Genomic DNA, 18,480 nt, shown 5'->3' on the forward strand with positions numbered 1-18,480 from the left:
TGCACGGTGCAAGCCACTCATAAGCCTCAAGAATAAAAAGGCTAGATTGGACTTTGCTAAAAAACATCTAAACAAGCCAGCACAGTTCTGGAAGAACATTCTTTGGACAGATGAAACCAAGATCAACCTCTACCAGAATGATGGAAAGAAAAAAGTATGGCGAAGGTGTGGTACAGCTCATGATCCAAAGCATACCACATCATCTGTAAAACACGGCGGAGGCAGTGTGATGGCTTGGGCATGCATGGCTGCCAGTGGCACTGGGTCACTAGTGTTTATTGATGATGTGACACAGGACAGAAGCAGTCGGATGAATTCTGAGGTATTCAGAGACATACTGTGTGCTCAAATCCAGCCAAATGCAGCCAAACTGATTGGTCGGCGTTTCATAATACAGATGGACAATAACCCAAAACATAAAGCCAAAGCAACCCAGGAGTTTATTAAAGCAAAGAAGTGGAATATTCTTGAATGGCCAAGTCAGTCACCTGATCTCAACCCAATTGAGCATGCATTTCACTTGTTAAAGACTAAACTTCAGACAGAAAGGCCCACAAACAAACAGCAACTGAAAACCGCTGCAGTAAAGGCCTGGCAGAGCATTAAAAAGGAGGAAACACAGCGTCTGGTGATGTCCATGAGTTCAAGACTTCAGGCAGTCATTGCCAACAAAGGGTTTTCAACCAAGTATTAGAAATGAACATTTTATTTACAATTATTTAATTTGTCCAATTACTTTTGAGCCCCTGAAATGAAGGGATTGTGTTAAAAAAATGCTTTAGTTCCTCACATTTGTATGCAATCATTGTGTTCAACCCACTGAATTAAAGCTGAAAGTCTGAACTTCAACTGCATCTGAATTGTTTTGTTCAAAATTCATTGTGGTAATGTACAGAACCAAAATTAGAAAAATGTTGCCTCTGTCCAAATATTTATGAACCTAACTGTATTTAACAGTTATTCCATGAAATCGAGTTGTACATGAGCTAATAGTTGACGAGGCGCGTAGCACTGAGTTGGCTATAAGCCGTGTACGACGAGAGTGAGTGGAATAACTGTTTTATTCTATCCACATTCACTGGATTTTGAGAAATAGAGCATTTTTTTATTTTATTGCAATTTTGATAAATAAAAACTTTACACAAAATGTCTGACGAAAATAATTTCTGCTTAGAATTTCTGCTTACAAACCAGCGAAATGACAGGAGCAATTTCTGAAAAATGCTATAATAATAATTCTTGAAAAATAAAAAAAAAAATACATTCTTACCATCAAGTACTTTCATTCTATATTTTGTTGCGTTTTTTGTACTTTTTAGGATTTTGTTTTCAAGTAGAGTTTTTATTTCATCCTCAATTGATTCAAGTAACACGAGCCACCATTTTGTTTTTCTTCTTCTTTAGGGGTTTTTTGGTGGTTGGCAAACCAACTTAAAGGTGCATTACTGCCACCGACTGGGCTGGATTGTAGAACAGGAGATACTGGGGGGAACTATATTGTTTTAGCTATTTCTGTTTCTTTTAAATACTTGATAACAACGTGATATATCTGACTTGATGCACTCTACCATTTTGTTTTACTCTACTCGTGGTATACGAGCTGATATCCTAGTAGTAGAGTAGCCAATCGGAGCACGTGATTGGTCATATCCAGTGAATGTGAATAGAATAACATTTATTATACATCAAGACCTTCTGACCAAACAGAATCAAGAATTCTGAAGTGCTGTGGTACAAAAAATTGTAAGGAATGACATTCGTTGCAGGGACAAAACCCAGCGCAACAAAAAGTGTCTGAGGATTCACATGGACACGTTTGCAGTGTCAGCTTTAGGGTTCTTTGGCTTGAGTCCTGGTACAGATCATTCCCCTGTGAGAAAGGTCTCCATGGAGAAACACCCGAATACTTTTTTAACATATTTTCTTTAACTGTTTTTTTTTTTTTTTTGCAAAGACCATTTCATTCACAGCACTCCCATCTCAATGGAACAACCGCATTACTATTTCTACATTACACACTAATATAATAAGTGATAAAGCTCACGCACTTGTACGTCCAGCATTCCTTCATCAGCTCGTACATGGGCTCCGGGCAGCCAGGTGGATTGTCCATACGATTGCCATTCTGGAGGAAGCTGATCACCTCAGGACCCTTCATTTTCTGCGCATGATAAAAGAAATGTTCATGATGTTTGTAAGCGGCTTAGCAGTTTAATAGAATGATGGCAAAACTCATTATCATGGTTCGAAGTATTGGATCAACAGGGGTTCAGTTACTGGGTTATGAGAAACCTCTACAGTCTGGTGTAAAACTTTTTTTTTTTTTTAAAGTTTGAATTAAAAACAAAACCTTCTACTTTACAGTTTATCCGAAAAAAAAAGATATGTGGATGTCTCAAAGAAGCAAAATAAGGAGACATATTTTTAAAATCAGGCACAATTTTAAAGAAAAGTTTCAGTGTGAGGTACAACAGATACATCAGGATGCTTTATGCAGGGTTCAGGATGTACAATGTGAGCTAAATACATCCGAGAGGATCCAAAAGCTGGGCGGCACGGTGGTGTAGTGGTTAGCGTTGTCGCCTCACAGCAAGAAGGTCCGCGTTCGAGCCCCGGGGCCGGCGAGGGCCTTTCTGTGTGGAGTTTGCATGTTCTCCCTGTGTTCGCGTGGGTTTCCTCCGGGTGCTCCGGTTTCCCCCACAGTCCAAAGACATGCAGGTTAGGTTAACTGGTGACTCTAAATTGACCGTAGGTGTGAATGTGAGTGTGAATGGTTGTCTGTGTCTATGTGTCAGCCCTGTGATGACCTGGCGACTTGTCCAGGGTGAACCCCGCCTTTCGCCCGTAGTCAGCTGGGATAGGCTCCAGCTTGCCTGCGACCCTGTAGAACAGGATAAAGCGGCTACAGATAATGAGATGAGATGAGGATCCAAAAGCTGGTCCAGAAGATACGAATAAATTGGAGCTAATTATAAGACGGTATATATATATATATATTACATATTACATATATTACATATATTATATATTACATGGAAACGAGTGTTTTACTGGGAAATATGCCACTCGTATTTTTCATACGAGCTCCATCCAGGACATGGAGAACCAAAAGGTGACATAAATATATCTCTATATGTCACTCGTGAGGAAATCAATGATAAATTTTGTTTTGATAAATTTGGGTACTTTTTGTTTGTGAATGTGTCGATATAATAAAAAAAGAAAATCGCACGTTGGCTTGAAGATATGAAGTTTATCTTCCCGTGTTGAAAAACTCGCATTATCTGAGTGACATATTTAAATAATATTGGCTGGCTTTTTTCGTGGTATATCAGATATATTCCATTCAGCTAGCATGATACTGAACAAGTCGAAGACGAGTAGCTGAATGGAATATATCTGAGACACCACAAAAAAAAGCCAGCCAGTATTATTATTATTATTATTATTATTATTATTATACATTCCTTTCAGGTGTTCAACGTGTCTTTCTCTTTCAAAATTCTCTCAAAATCTTCATTGGTGGCCATGTTTGTTTACAGAATGTCCCAGTTGCTCACTCGCTAGTGTGGAAGTTTTACGTCTCTGACGTCTGATGTCATGTTGTCTTGACAACCATGCAATATCGTAAACCATATTCAACGCTCATTCTCCATTGGGTAGAGTGACGTAATACACGTAGGATAAGCGATATGATAACAATATTGCATGCTATCAAACCAAATGAATGAAACCCGTTAGAAGGGAATAGAACACTTTGTTCGATCAAAAAAGTATAATATTTCCCAATATTTCACTCCGATGATGTCACTCTCAGTGTTTTCCCTCTGACTAGACACGCGTTGTCAAAATGGTGAACCGGTTCAAAATTAAAATTCTTTTGATTAATTTGCATTTTTTTTAAATATACGGATGTGTCCATATAATATAAAGAACATTACACAGTGGAGCAAATATATGAAGTTTATCTTCTTGTGTTTAAAAATATTTTGCTTCACTCACTTGTGATATAGCCAATGACCACTCAAAGATAAACTTCATATCTTCACGCAATCATATATATATATATATATATATATATATATATATATATATATATATATATATATATATATATGTGTATGTATGTCACAACAGCTCTCCGTGATACCCCTCCTAGCCACCAGAGGTCTCTCTTTCCTAAATACTAATACATTTCTTTAAGAATAATATCCAGTTACACTTCCTGTTCTTTTCATATTGATACATATTAACATGAAATTCTATATATCATTGTGAAGTCTTGCCAACTACCTGGTTCATGTAATCCTGAGTGGTGTTGTTTTGATTATTCTGACCTTTCTTTGTTTAATATTTAAGATTAATTTGCGCTAGCAGCGTTGGCGCAAATTGTTACTCTCACTCAGTATCTTTCTACTTTATTGTTCTTATTCTTTTTATTCTCCTAACGGTTTTTTTAGGACGCTATTTCTCCCTCAGTTTTGAACCAATCATCACCAAATTTCACATGAAGAATACCTCTGGGATGAATTATGTTACTATGACTTTTGGTGCTGATCTGGATCACTGATTTGAAATGATCCATGAAAAACGGGATGTTTTTTCAATCACTCTGTCAATTTTCATTATTTTTTTCAATCAGTTTTTTTTATTTTGTTCAGGGCAGCAGGGTAAAACTTTTCCTCACTAAGCATCATTCTCTATTTCTTACTGTTCTGGATCTATAGGGTACTGTGACCAGACGTCCTGGTTTGTAACAGCTAGTGCAAATTACTGTGACTTTAGTCAGTCTCTATCTAGTTTTGGTCTCTCTCTCTCTCTCTCTCTCGCCAGTGTAAAACACCTTCAAAAAAGGGAGCTGCAAACCTTTTATGACCTTCTTCATTTTGTCCTGGGGTACACAAACTTTTGCATTGAACTATAGCTTGTATTTGTAATAGACTTGTGAAAACTATCACCCTTGGCTTTCAAGAGCTTATCAAAATAATGTGGCGAAACCTTTCTCTGAATTCTTATCTGTCACATACCAGCGTGTTGTTGTTATTAAGAGAAAAACAAATATGGTCATCATTAGTCTATGCAGAGGTCAGAGAAGGATACAGTCAAGGATAATCCGTATTCAGTAAGCAAGAGAAACAAGTGAGATACGAACCCAGGAAACCAGACGTCGAAAACAAGGCTCAGGTTTAAACACACAGATGCACAATAAGACATGAAGTAACACAAAACAGGTGCACACAATCAGCAAGCAAGCAAATATAAACACTCAAACACATGGAGCTTATCGCCATGGGAACTGCAATGCGAAAGTGAAATCCATGAGTTGGTAAGTACCAAAAATGTTTTTTTTTTTTAATTCCCTGAAGTGGTCCACTTGTACTGGTATATAATCATAACTTTAATATAAATACCTTGTAAGGTTTTCCTCCGTAGGAAAACGCCTCCCACATGGTAACCCCAAAGCTCCACACATCGCCTTTACTGGAGAACTTGTGGTAGTTGATGCACTCTGGAGCGTACCATTTTAGAGGCCATTTGCCTAATGTGCGTGCCTATACCAACACCAACGCACACACACACACACACACACACACACACACATGTGCTGGTCTGAGTTTTTTTCCACCCACACATTGGTTGCAAACCATATTAGTGTCAGTATGAAGATCACGGCAACATACAACCACACTCAATCAATCATGCTAATTTTGCAAAATGCATCACCTTGTAATAGTTGTCGTCTGCGCCAAGTGCTTTGGAGAGGCCGAAGTCACTGATCTTGGCGTAATGTTGGTTGACCAGCAGCACATTCCGAGCTGCCAAATCTCTGTGCACGAAATTCTTCTCCTCTAAATACTTCATCCCCAACGAGACCTGGTGCATCAGCTCTACCACGTTATCCACCGGCACCTGATCTCTGACAAAACACACAAACGCTGTGCCTCAAAAATAGATAAATATAAAAATAAATACAAATATTCAGTACTAAAACCAACCAAAATATTTACATTTGGATTGATACCTAAGACTGAGTGCATGTTTTTATGGAAAGGATTAATTTTGTTTAATTAACAAAATAAGGCCCATCCCAATTTCAAACTAGAAGGGCACTTGGTAGAGTAGAGTGCATACCTCTGCCAAGGCACATACTGTAGTATTATCAACGTCAAACTCAAATCACTTGAACCGAGGATAATACTAAAGCTGTCCACCAAATTTCATCCAAATCCGTTCACTAGTTTTTGAGTTACATTGGGAAAAGACAAAAAAAAACCCATCCTGGATACAAATACATATCCCGATTTGCATCAAAATCTGTTCACTAGTTTTTGAGTTACGTTGGGAAAAGACAAAAAAATTCCTGGATCCAAATACATATCCGGATTTGCATCAAAATCTGTTCACTAGTTTTTGAGTTACATTGGGAAAAGACAAAAAAATCCTGGATCCGAAACCAGATACATATCTGGGTCCTCTGTATACATATCCGGCTTTGCATCAAAATCTAATCAATTGCTCTTTGGCCCATGGCTCAGCTTTCCTCCAAAATTGATAATGAAATTAATAATCATAAGTTGAACCACTGATCCATTCTTTACACTTATAACTTCCTACTGAAGTAAATGACATTCCCAAACAAAACTGTGGGTGGTAAAAGAGAGCAACTGGACTTGCTTGAAGATTCTTGAAGACGGTTCACCTCTCATCCGAAAGGCTTCTTCAGTTCTGTCTGACTGGTAGGGAGCATCAGGTATTTATCCTCTCATGGATGAAAAGCTCATCTAAGGTGTCATTGAGTCATCCTGTTGGTGTGGGTCACTGGAGGCTGGTTGTGAACGGCCTTGAGAGTCGTTAGGATGATCAATGGATCGCCCGTTAGGGTGACCCACACCAACAGGATGACTCAATGACACCTTAGATGAGCTTTTCATCCATGAGAGGATAAATACCTGATGCTCCCTACTAGTCAGACAGAACTGAAGAAGCCTTTCAGATGAGAGCTGAAACGTCTTCAAGAACCTTCAAGCAAGTCCAGTTGCTCTCTTTTACCACCCACAGTTTACCATGACCTGGATGACTGAGAATCTTCACAGACATATTCCCAAACAGAACTTTGCTTTGGGTTTTGGAAAATCTGGAACCATTTTGATCGAAAGTAGAGTGCATTTTACTCAAAGTTTATTAATTTACACTGTATGAACTCATCCTTACTTCCTGCTTGAGAGGAATTTGTTGAGCGGCCCAGCTGGTGCCATTTCCATCACCAGCATCAGCGCCTCTGCCTGGCACAGGCCGATCATACGCACTATGTAGGGGTTATCCAACTGGTGCATGATCTCGGCCTCACGCATCATCTCATCCTTCACCGCCTTCTCGTTCTCACTCTTCAGAATCTTGATGGCTACGTCGATATGTTTACTGCGAAAGAGAAAGTGCCAGTAAACACCAGATACCATGCTCATCTTTCTCACAGCACTTCCACAGGTTCTTTCAACAGTTCCTCTCACCTCTTCATCTTATAGACGCCTTTCTTCACACAGCCGAAGTTTCCCGATCCAAGCTCCACCTCGTCCACCATCAGCTTATCACGCTTAATGAAGAGCGTCTTCTCCTGGAGCTCTTTGGGATCGGCGTACGGGCTGACAAACTCGTCGCTGTCCATCGGCAGAGCCTGACGGTTCAGCGCTGAGATCGGAGTCTTACACGCTCCAGGAGCTGCAAATAATATCAATAATATAAACAAATACAAATGGAACAAAAAAAATGGAACAACCAAGTATAAGAGAAGGAGTAGAAAGTGGAAAATGGGAAGATGACCAAGGAGAAGCAAAACGAAGAAGGAAAATAAAATAGATGAATAGGAGAAGGTGAAGAAGGTGGAAGAAAAAGACAAAAGTGAAGTGATGGAAGAGGTGAAGGAGGAAAACAAGGAGGAGAAGGTCAATGGAAATGTAGAAGAGCAAGAAGAAGAAAGAGGATGAGAAGAAGAAAAACAAGAAGGTAGAAGAGAAGAAAAGAACATATAGAAATGACAGAAAGGTTCATGTGTTAGAACGTTCATAGAAACCTGAGATTTGTAGCTGCTGTTACAGAAAATTAATCAACGCCTTCTAACCAATCAGAATTCAGAATTCAACAGCGTTGTGGTATAACTCATATTTTTCAAAATACTGACAAACATTTCAGCAGAAGTTCTTGAGTTACACTACCATTCAAAAGTTTGGGGTCACTTCGAAATGTCCTTATTTTTGAAAGAAAAGCACTGTTCTTTTCAATGAAGATCACTTTAAACTAATCAGAAATACACTCTATACATTGCTAATGTGCTAAATGACTATTCTAGCTGCAAATGTCTGGTTTTTGGTGCAATATCTCCATAGGTGTATAGAGGCCCATTTCCAGCAACTCTCACTCCAGTGTTCTAATGGTACAATGTGTTTGCTCATTGCCTCAGAAGGCTAATGGATGATTAGAAAACCCTTGTACAATCATGTTAGCACAGCTGAAAACAGTTGAGCTCTTTAGAGAAGCTATAAAACTGACCTTCCTTTGAGCAGATTCTGGAGCATCACATTTGTGGGGTCGATTAAATGCTCAAAATGGCCAGAAAAATGTCTTGACTATATTTTCTATTCATTTTACAACTTATGGTGGGAAATAAAAGTGTGACTTTTCATGGAAAACACAAAATTGTCTGGGTGACCCCAAACTTTTGAACGGTAGTGTAATTCACATTCGTAATCATTCCATCACACATCCTGCCATGTTTTTACAGGAAGCATTAACACACATTCACCTTCAGGGGGCGGTGTGTAGCCATTGCCTCTGGATCTCCTCTGGAAAAAAGCAGAGCGTGAGAGAGATGGTGTAACACACACACAAACAGTTAGAAGTTCATGCATCTCTAATTTATGGTAAGATCATGAGAAGAGATAAATGTGATACGTACGAATGCAGGCACGGCTGGAGTCTCTGAAGAGAAAAACAGACACAAACAGAGACACATGCTTAAATAACTCATAAAACATAACGCATGGCATTCCCTCCATCCCACTCCTGGAAACAGCAGTGTTTGTGTTCTTCATGTTCTTGTACTCATTACTAATTAGCAAGAACTTCACGATTTGTTCCAGGCATCTCACACTGCCTGAGGGAGTTTAAACAAAGATAAAGAGAAGGAGGCAGCAGAAGAAGAGGAAAAGGAGAAAAAAGAAGAAGAAGACAGACAGAGGAGGAAGGTAGTGAAGGAAGAGTAAAAGGAGAAGAAGAAGAAGTGGAGAAGGAGGAAGAAGAAGAAGCAGAAGAAGAGGAGGAGGAGGAAGAAGAAGAAGAACAGGAGGAAGAACAGGAGGAGGTGGAGGAAGAAGAAGAACAGGAGGAAGAAGAGGAGGAGGAGGAGGAAGAGGAAGAAAAAGAAGAAGAAGAAGAAGAGGAGGAGGAGGAAGAAGAAGAAGAAGAAGAAGAGGAAGGAGCAGAAGAAGAAGAGAAGGATCAATAAAAGGAGGAATGGGAGGAAGAATAAGAGGAGGAGGAAGAAGAAAAAGAAGAGGAACAGGAGGAGGAAGAAGAAGAGGAGGAGCAGGAGGAAGAAGAGGAAGAAGAAGAGGAAGCAGAGGAACAGGAGGAAGAATAAGAGGAGGAGGAAGAAGATGATGATGAAGAAGAGGAACAGGAGGAAGAATAAGAGGAGGAGGAAGAAGAAGAACAGGAGGAAGAGGAGGAGGAGGAGGAAGAAGAGGACAAAGTAGAAAAAGAAGTAGAGGAAGAAGAAAAAGAGGAGGAACAGGAAGAAGAGGAGGAGAAACAGGAGGAAGAAGAAGAGGAACAGGAGGAAGAATAAGAGGAGGAGGAGGAGGAAGAAGAAAAAGAGGAGGAACAGGAGGAAGAAGAAGAGGAGAAATAGGAGGAAGAAGAAGAAGAGGAACAGGAGGAAGAAGAAGTGGAGGAGGAAGAAGAAAAAGAAGTGGAGGAAGAAGAAAAAGAGGAGGAACAGGAGGAAGAAGAAGAGGAGGAGAAACAAGAGGAAGAAGAAGAAGAGGAACAGGAGGAGGAGGAAGAATGAGAAGAAGAAGAGGAAGAAGAAGGAGAAGAAGAGGAGAAGGAGGAAGAAGAGGAAGAGGAGGATTAAGGAGCAGAAGAAGAAATAGCAGTGTGAGAAAAAGACAGAGAAGGAAGAGGGGTAAAAGAAGTAGAAGAAGAAGAAGAAGTAAATAGGAAAATATGGAGAAAGAGTAAGGTGAGATAAAGAACAAGGAGGAAAAGAGGGAGAAGAAGAAGAAGGAATAGCAGAGTGAGAAAAAGACAGAGGAGGAAGACAAGGAGAAGAGGAGATGGGTAAAGAGGGGTAAAAGGAGCAGAAGAAGAAGAAAAACAAAGAGCAAAACATGAAGACAGAATAGAGCGAGATCAAGAACAAGGAGGAGAAGAGGGAGTAGAAGAGATGGAGAAGCACATGTCAGAGAAGGAAATGGTAAAGAGGGGTACATGGAAGAGCAGAAGAAGGTCAAGTAGAAGGAGGAGGAATAGATGACTGGATGAAGATGGAGGAGGAGGAAGACGAACACAATCATGAGGGGAGAAAACACAGAAGGAGGAAAAGGCTGATAAGGTGAAGAGAATGAAAAATAGGAGGAAAGTAGGGACAGAAAATGGAGGTGAGGGAGAAGGAGAACAGAGGAGGAATAAAGGAAGAAGAAGGTAGAGGAGCAGAAGTAAAATATGGATAATTAGGAAAAAAGAAGGGAGGAAAAACAGAGTTCATTATGTGACATGCTGCTTTCTTTACGGCCTTGTGAACATTTTCCTGTAAGATTTAATTCTGTCTCGGGAAAGGAATGTTTGGAATTGGAAATGTTTTGACTTGATGGTGAAGTAGTCATAAAATAAAAAAGTTTGTACTAAAAAAAAATCTTGAGATAGGGTGCCAAGACTTTTGGACAGTTGTGTATATTTGGATAACAGTGATGGATGTTGCTTCACCAGCATGATGTTCCATGATGCTTTGGAAATGAACCAGTGCCAGTGTACTTGTGAGTTCTTACGGCTTGCGTTGGTCTGGTTGATGCAGGATTCCCGTAGTAATGTGACCAAACCATCGGGCTTCATCTTCAGATACTCGACCAGCTGCAACAGTCAAAAAGAACCACAAACATCTGTCACGGACTCACAGTGGAGAACGCGGTACCGTATTACCGTATTTACGCTCGAAATGTCCAAAAGTCAAAGTTTCTGCGTGAAGAAGAGCGGTTCTGCTCTGACCTGCCACACGGTGTCAAACTTGGTTCCTTCTGGCATGGAGTATTTCCCTGATTTATCGAGAAGGACCCTGTAATGGTACACAGTCTTTCCGTACATCACTGACAGGGCGAAGGTGCCAGGCTCGTCTCGATCTCTCACTCTGCAGAGAAGAAAAAACAACCAGCGTTAAAAACATCTATAAATAGCGCCAGAGTGTTGATGTTTTGAGTGAAATGTCACTGCTGTGGTATGGTTTCTATCTGTAATGTTCAGCCAGGAGGATCATCTCCAAAGCAAATCGCATGTCTATACAGTATCAGTGCCCTCGCTCTAATAGCTAGCTACGTTATTGTTTCCATAGCAACAGCTCGCATGAGAACTTCGGAGTTTGTAACACGATGACTTTTTTTTTCCCCCTGAGAAGACATTCACGGACAAAGTCTCCAATTTCAGTGTTCTGCATCAGTCAAAGGTAAAGCTGTTACGTTATGTTACGTTTTCCTTCAACGTGAAACATTTTTTTCTTTACGAAAAACTTTACGAAAGAGAAAAAAAAACAGAAGCTGATCAAGGAATCAAGGAATAACTCTTTTTATTCTATCCACATTCACTGGATATGAGCAATCATGCACTCTGATTGGCTACTCGACTACGAGGATATCAGCTCATATACCATGAGTAGAGAAAAACAAAATGGTGGAGCGTGTTGCTGAAGCACACAACCGAGGACGAAATACAAACTCGACTCGAAAACAAAATCACAAAAAGCGACAAAATAACAAATGGAATGAAAGTATTTGATGGTAAGAACGTACGTATCTTTTTTATTTTTCAAGAATTATTATTATCATCATTTCACAAATTATTATCAGCATTTCACAAATTGCTCCTGTCATGTCGCCGGTTTGTTTACGTTCTAAGCGGAAATTATTTTGTTGGATGTTTTGCGTTAAGGTTTTATTGATCGAATTTGCAAAAAAAGTTTCTCAAAATCCAGTGAATGGATAGAATAAAATACAACCCCGATTCCAAAAAAGTTGGGACAAAGTACAAATTGTAAATAAAAATGGAATGCAATAATTTACAAATCTCAAAAACTGATATTGTATTCACAATAGAACATAGACAACATATCAAATGTCGAAAGTGAGACATTTTGAAATTTCATGCCAAATATTGGCTCATTTGAAATTTCATGACAGCAACACATCTCAAAAAAGTTGGGACAGGGGCAATAAGAGGCTGGAAAAGTTAAAGGTACAAAAAAGGAACAGCTGGAGGACCAAATTGCAACTCATTAGGTCAATTGGCAATAGGTCATTAACATGACTGGGTATAAAAAGAGCATCTTGGAGTGGCAGCGGCTCTCAGAAGTAAAGATGGGAAGAGGATCACCAATCCCCCTAATTCTGCGCCGACAAATAGTGGAGCAATATCAGAAAGGAGTTCGACAGTGTAAAATTGCAAAGAGTTTGAACATATCATCATCTACAGTGCATAATATCATCAAAAGATTCAGAGAATCTGGAAGAATCTCTGTGCGTAAGGGTCAAGGCCGGAAAACCATACTGGGTGCCCGTGATCTTCGGGCCCTTAGACGGCACTGCATCACTTACAGGCATGCTTCTGTATTGGAAATCACAAAATGGGCTCAGGAATATTTCCAGAGAACATTATCTGTGATCACAATTCACCGTGCCATCCGCCGTTGCCAGCTAAAACTCTATAGTTCAAAGAAGAAGCCGTATCTAAACATAATCCAGAAGCGCAGACGTCTTCTCTGGGCCAAGGCTCATTTAAAATGGACTGTGGCAAAGTGGAAAACTGTTCTGTGGTCAGACGAATCAAAATGTGAAGTTCTTTATGGAAATCAGGGACGCCGTGTCATTCGGACTAAAGAGGAGAAGGACGACCCAAGTTGTTATCAGTGCTCAGTTCAGAAGCCTGCATCTCTGATGGTATGGGGTTGCATTAGTGCGTGTGGCATGGGCAGCTTACACATCTGGAAAGACACCATCAATGCTGAAAGGTATATCCAGGTTCTAGAGCAACATATGCTCCCATCCAGACGACGTCTCTTTCAGGGAAGACCTTGCATTTTCCAACATGACAATGCCAAACCACATACTGCATCAATTACAGCATCATGGCTGCGTAGAAGAAGGGTCCGGGTACTGAACTGGCCAGCCTGCAGTCCAGATCTTTCACCCATAGAAAACATTTGGCGCATCATAAAACAGAAGATACGACAAAAAAGACCTAAGACAGTTGAGCAACTAGAATCCTACATTAGACAAGAATGGGTTAACATTCCTATCCCTAAACTTGAGCAACTTGTCTCCTCAGTCCCCAGACGTTTACAGACTGTTGTAAAGAGAAAAGGGGATGTCTCACAGTGGTAAACATGGCCTTGTCCCAACTTTTTTGAGATGTGTTGTTGTCATGAAATTTAAAATCACCTAATTTTTCTCTTTAAATGATACATTTTCTCAGTTTAAACATTTGATATGTCATCTATGTTCTATTCTGAATAAAATATGGAATTTTGAAACTTCCACATCATTGCATTCCATTTTAATTTACAATTTGTACTTTGTCCCAACTTTTTTGGAATCGGGGTTGTAGTTATTCCACTCAATCTGGTTGTACAGGCCAGCGCTTTCATTATAGCGCTATCAGCTCATGTACGACTCGATTTTGTGGAATAATTGTTACTTATTCTATCCACATTCACTGGATATGAGCAGTCGCACACTCTGATTGGCTACTCTGATGAGATACTAGGATATCAGCTCATATACCACGAGTAGAGAAAAACAAAATGGCGGAGCGTGTTGCTGAAGCACACAGCCGAGGACGAAATAAAAACTCGACTTGAAAACAAAACCACAAAAAGCGACAAAGTAATAAATGGAATGGGTGTATGAAAATAAAAATGATCTGTTTATGAAAATCCAGTGAATGTGGAAAGAATACAACAGTTATTCCACTCAATCTCGTCGTACGTGGCTTATAGCCGACGAGGCGCATAGCATGCGCCTCGTCGGCTATAAGCCACGTACGATGAGATTGAGTGGAATAACTGTTAAATACGTATGAAAACTAAGCGACAAATTAATTCCTTGTCCTTTTCTCAACATTATATCCTGCATCAGCAAATCATTATTGTATAAAATAAATAAAACACTTCCCGACGCCCTGGTGGTGGATCTCAGCTCAGGCTTGACGTTATTGAATTTCCTGGAATGGCACACCACACGTGAGGACTCTTCTATTCCCAATACAATACATTTCAAAACTTGAAGAATGTGTTTACTGTCATACCGAAGCACTGAAACAATCAATAAGGATAATAAACACTTTAATACTCGGAGTACATGTTCCTAACTCGGCTCGTGTGTATTTATGTAGAACAACTCGAGATGTTTGTTGTTCACAAGAGTGAAAGTTTCCGACTGCGCATCACGAATACAGCTCGGGGTTTGAAACTTTTTCCATGACTAATTATAGCTCGTTGTGTGTCTTCCCTCACGACGAGACGTCTTTAATTTATAATATATCCACTCAGTATAATTAACTTTCATAGATGAGTTACAATAAACACACACACACACCTTGTCACATTCAGTGGGCTGACTTTATTACTGGAAATTTATTGATCATTAAAACGAAGCAGAGAATTTTAAACATTAAAACAACATCTACACATCTGGTACACATCTGGTTAGTATTTATGTATGTATTTATTTATCACTTATTTGTACTGTATCTTTTTTTTAAATAAATTTTTGGCTTTGGTTCACATTTGCTTCCTTTAAGATTCAAATAATTTCATCTCAAACCAATCTTTAGAAATGATATCCGAAGGTTTTGAGTTTAAATCTCATGTTTGGCTGTAAACTTTATTTCCTTTTACTCAATTCGGTCAATATGTTTTATTTATTATCTACAAATTGATTAATTATTAATGATATCATTCTAATTCCTTATTAGCTCAGTCATTGATGAGTAAGTCATGATTTTTTGTTGTTGTACATTTGGTGTATCGTCGTCGTGTTGGTTAGGATTTGTCTTCACATGGTTTGCCATTCGAAAGTTTTTGAAACCCCCCCCCCCCGCATTAACCTTTTTTTTTTTTTTAAACGTCAAGAAACAGGATCGGGTCGAATCCTGTAGGAGTAGAGAATCTGTCAGTGGAAAAAATTATTTGGTGTTGAATTAAAAAAAAGTCCGTAAAAGTAAAACTCAAGCTGCCGAACAATTTTGAGTTCTTTAAACTTCATACAGTAAGTTTAAGTCAGCACAATAATTCAATTAGTTTAACTTATGATATGACTTTCCAATAAATAAAAATTACATTTTTTTAAAAGTTAAAACAGCAATTTTTTTTATAGTGTAAGTCGCAACAGTTACCAATCAAGTGAGAAATATTTGTCTGTATTTTATTTGAAAAAATTGTTCTATCTATCTATCTATACACACACACACATATATATACGGTGTGTGTGTATATATATATATATATATATATATATATATATATATATATATATATATATATACACACACACTACCGTTCAAAAGTTTGGGGTCACCCAGACAGTTTTGTGTTTTCCATGAAAAGTCACACTTTTATTTACCACCATAAGTTGTAAAATGAATAGAAAATATAGTCAAGACATTTTTCTGGCCATTTTGAGCATTTAATCGACCCCACAAATGTGATGCTCCAGAAACTCAATCTGCTCAAAGGAAGGTCAGTTTTATAGCTTCTCTAAAGAGCTCAACTGTTTTCAGCTGTGCTAACATGATTGTACAAGGGTTTTCTAATCATCCATTAGCCTTCTGAGGCAATGAGCAAACACATTGTACCATTAGAACACTGGAGTGAGAGTTGCTGGAAATGGGCCTCTATACACCTATGGAGATATTGCACCAAAAACCAGACATTTGCAGCTAGAATAGTCATTTAGCACATTAGCAATGTATAGAGTGGATTTCTGATTAGTTTAAAGTGATCTTCATTGAAAAGAACAGTGCTTTTCTTTCAAAAATAAGGACATTTCAAAGTGACCCCAAACTTTTGAACGGTAGTATATATATATATATATATATATATATATATATATATATATATATATATATATATATAAGGTTTGTTTTTTCTATCTAGGAACACTTTCTACTATCCGATCTCCTCACGCTTAAAGTAATTAGTTAGTTTCACACTAACGGCTTCATCAGACACGCGCTCTAGATCACACCTCTAAATGTACAAAGATTTAGAGATTTGATGGACACTTGTTTTCTTGTTTTACTTTTTCCCTTCACTGATTGCCAGTAGTGTGTAATAAAATGCCTCGATGTGTTCTAATAGTTTTGATCAACAGTCTATGGTATTCAGTTCAGATTAAAGTGTTAATACCGTGTGTGTGTTTTTTTTTAAATGACTCACATGAGATATTTTTTTTAAAAGTAAGAAGATTAAAAGATTTGTGAATCTTTCCGTTTGTTCACTCTCAGAAAATAAAGTATATTATTGTATCTTTAGGCAAACAACGGGTTGTCGCTGGGGCAGAACCGAGTACCTTAGTACTGAGTATATATATAATGAGTGCTTTACTGGGAAATATGCCACTCGTATTGTTCATACAAACTACATCCGGGATCTTGAGTAACATACTTAACAGTTATTCCACGAAATCGAGTTGTACATGAACTGATCACCGACGAGGTGCGTAGCACCAAGATTAAGTGGAATAACTGTTTTATTCTATCAACATTCACTGGATTTTGAGAAACCGAGCATTTGTATTTTTATTTTTTGCAAATTCGATAAATAAAAACTTTATACAAAACGTCCGACAAAATAATTTCCACTTAGAATGTAAACAAACTGGCGAAATGACAGGAGCAATTTGTGAAAAATTTGATAATAATAATAATAATAATAACTCTTGAAAAATAAAAAAAGATATGTTCTTACCATCAAATACTTTAATTCCTCTTATTAATTTGTTGTTTTTTTGTGTATGTTTTTGGTGTTTTGTTTTTTATAATAATAATAATAACTCTTGAAAAATAAAAAAGATATGTTCTTACCATCAAATCCTTTAATTCCTCTTATTAATTAGTTGTTTTTTTGTGTATGTTTTTGGTGTTTTGTTTTCGAGTAGAGTTTTTATTTCATCCTCGGTTGCTTCAGCAACACGCTCCACCATTTTTTTTCTCTACTCATGGTATATGAGCTGATATCCTAGTAGTAGAGTAGCCAATCAGAGTGCGCGATTGCTCATATCCAGTGAATGTGGTTGGAATAATTTACAATATCTTCACTTGTGAGGAACTCGATGAATTGTTTTGATAAATTTGGGGACTTTTTGTTTGTGAACGTGTCGATATAATAAAAAGAAAATCACACGTTGGCTTGAAGATATGAAGTTTATCTTCTCATGTTGAAAAACTCGCATTTTTTATATGAAATACATCAAGGCTCTGAGTGACATATTTAAATAATATTGGCTGGTGTTGAGTGGTATATCAGATATATTCCATTCAGCTAGCAGGATACTGAACGAATCGAAGACGAGTAGCTGAAAGGAATATATTTGATATACCACAAAAAAATCCAGCTAATATTATTATTATTATTATTATTATTATTATACACACACATTCCTTTCGGGTGTTCGACGCATCTTTCTCTTTCAAAATTCTCTCAAAATCTTCCATGTTTAACAAAGCAAACCTGGCGGCCGTGTTTGTTTACAAATTGTCCCAGTCGCTCACTCGCTAGCGCAGAAGTTTTATGTCTCCGATGTGTGATGTCATGTCGTCTTGACAACCATGCAATATTGTAAACCATATTCAACGCTCATTCTCCATTGGGTAGAGTGACGTAATACACATAGGATAAGCGATATGCTAATAATATTGCATGCTATCAAACCAAATGAATGAAACCCACTAGAAGAGAATAGAACACAGGTTTTTATTCCATCAATAAAGTGTCCTGTATGTATAATAATCACTGATATTTCACTCCGATGATGTCACTCGCAGTGTTTTTCCGCTGCGTTGTCAAAATGGTGAACCGGTTCAAAATTAAAATTCTTTTGATTAACTTGCGTATTGTTTTTTTTTTTTGTGGATTTGTCTATATAATATAAAGAACATTACATGGTGGCATAAAGATATGAAGTTTATCTTATGTTGAAAAATATTTAATTCGTTCGCGCAGCT

The 18,480-nt window shown here is 38.2% G+C and overlaps 1 protein-coding gene across 4 annotated transcripts in view; it reads right to left on the bottom strand.

Moving 5' to 3' along the window:
* Positions 1-18,480, bottom strand: part of LOC132893406 (tyrosine-protein kinase ZAP-70) — a 50,347-nt gene that overhangs the window by 6,417 nt on the left and 25,450 nt on the right. For all 4 annotated transcript variants that reach the window (XM_060932507.1, XM_060932508.1, XM_060932509.1 and 1 more), the window contains exons 4-12: positions 11,260-11,398; positions 11,043-11,124; positions 8,951-8,973; positions 8,798-8,837; positions 7,509-7,716; positions 7,213-7,419; positions 5,725-5,917; positions 5,412-5,552; positions 2,049-2,161 (exon numbers count right to left, since the gene is read on the bottom strand). In XM_060932507.1, coding sequence (XP_060788490.1) covers positions 2,049-2,161; positions 5,412-5,552; positions 5,725-5,917; positions 7,213-7,419; positions 7,509-7,716; positions 8,798-8,837; positions 8,951-8,973; positions 11,043-11,124; positions 11,260-11,398 — 1,146 coding nt within the window. The remainder of the gene's footprint in view (positions 1-2,048; positions 2,162-5,411; positions 5,553-5,724; positions 5,918-7,212; positions 7,420-7,508; positions 7,717-8,797; positions 8,838-8,950; positions 8,974-11,042; positions 11,125-11,259; positions 11,399-18,480) is intronic.

Source organism: Neoarius graeffei, chromosome 10 (genome assembly GCF_027579695.1).
Source record: "Neoarius graeffei isolate fNeoGra1 chromosome 10, fNeoGra1.pri, whole genome shotgun sequence".
Lineage (NCBI taxonomy): Eukaryota > Metazoa > Chordata > Actinopteri > Siluriformes > Ariidae > Neoarius > Neoarius graeffei.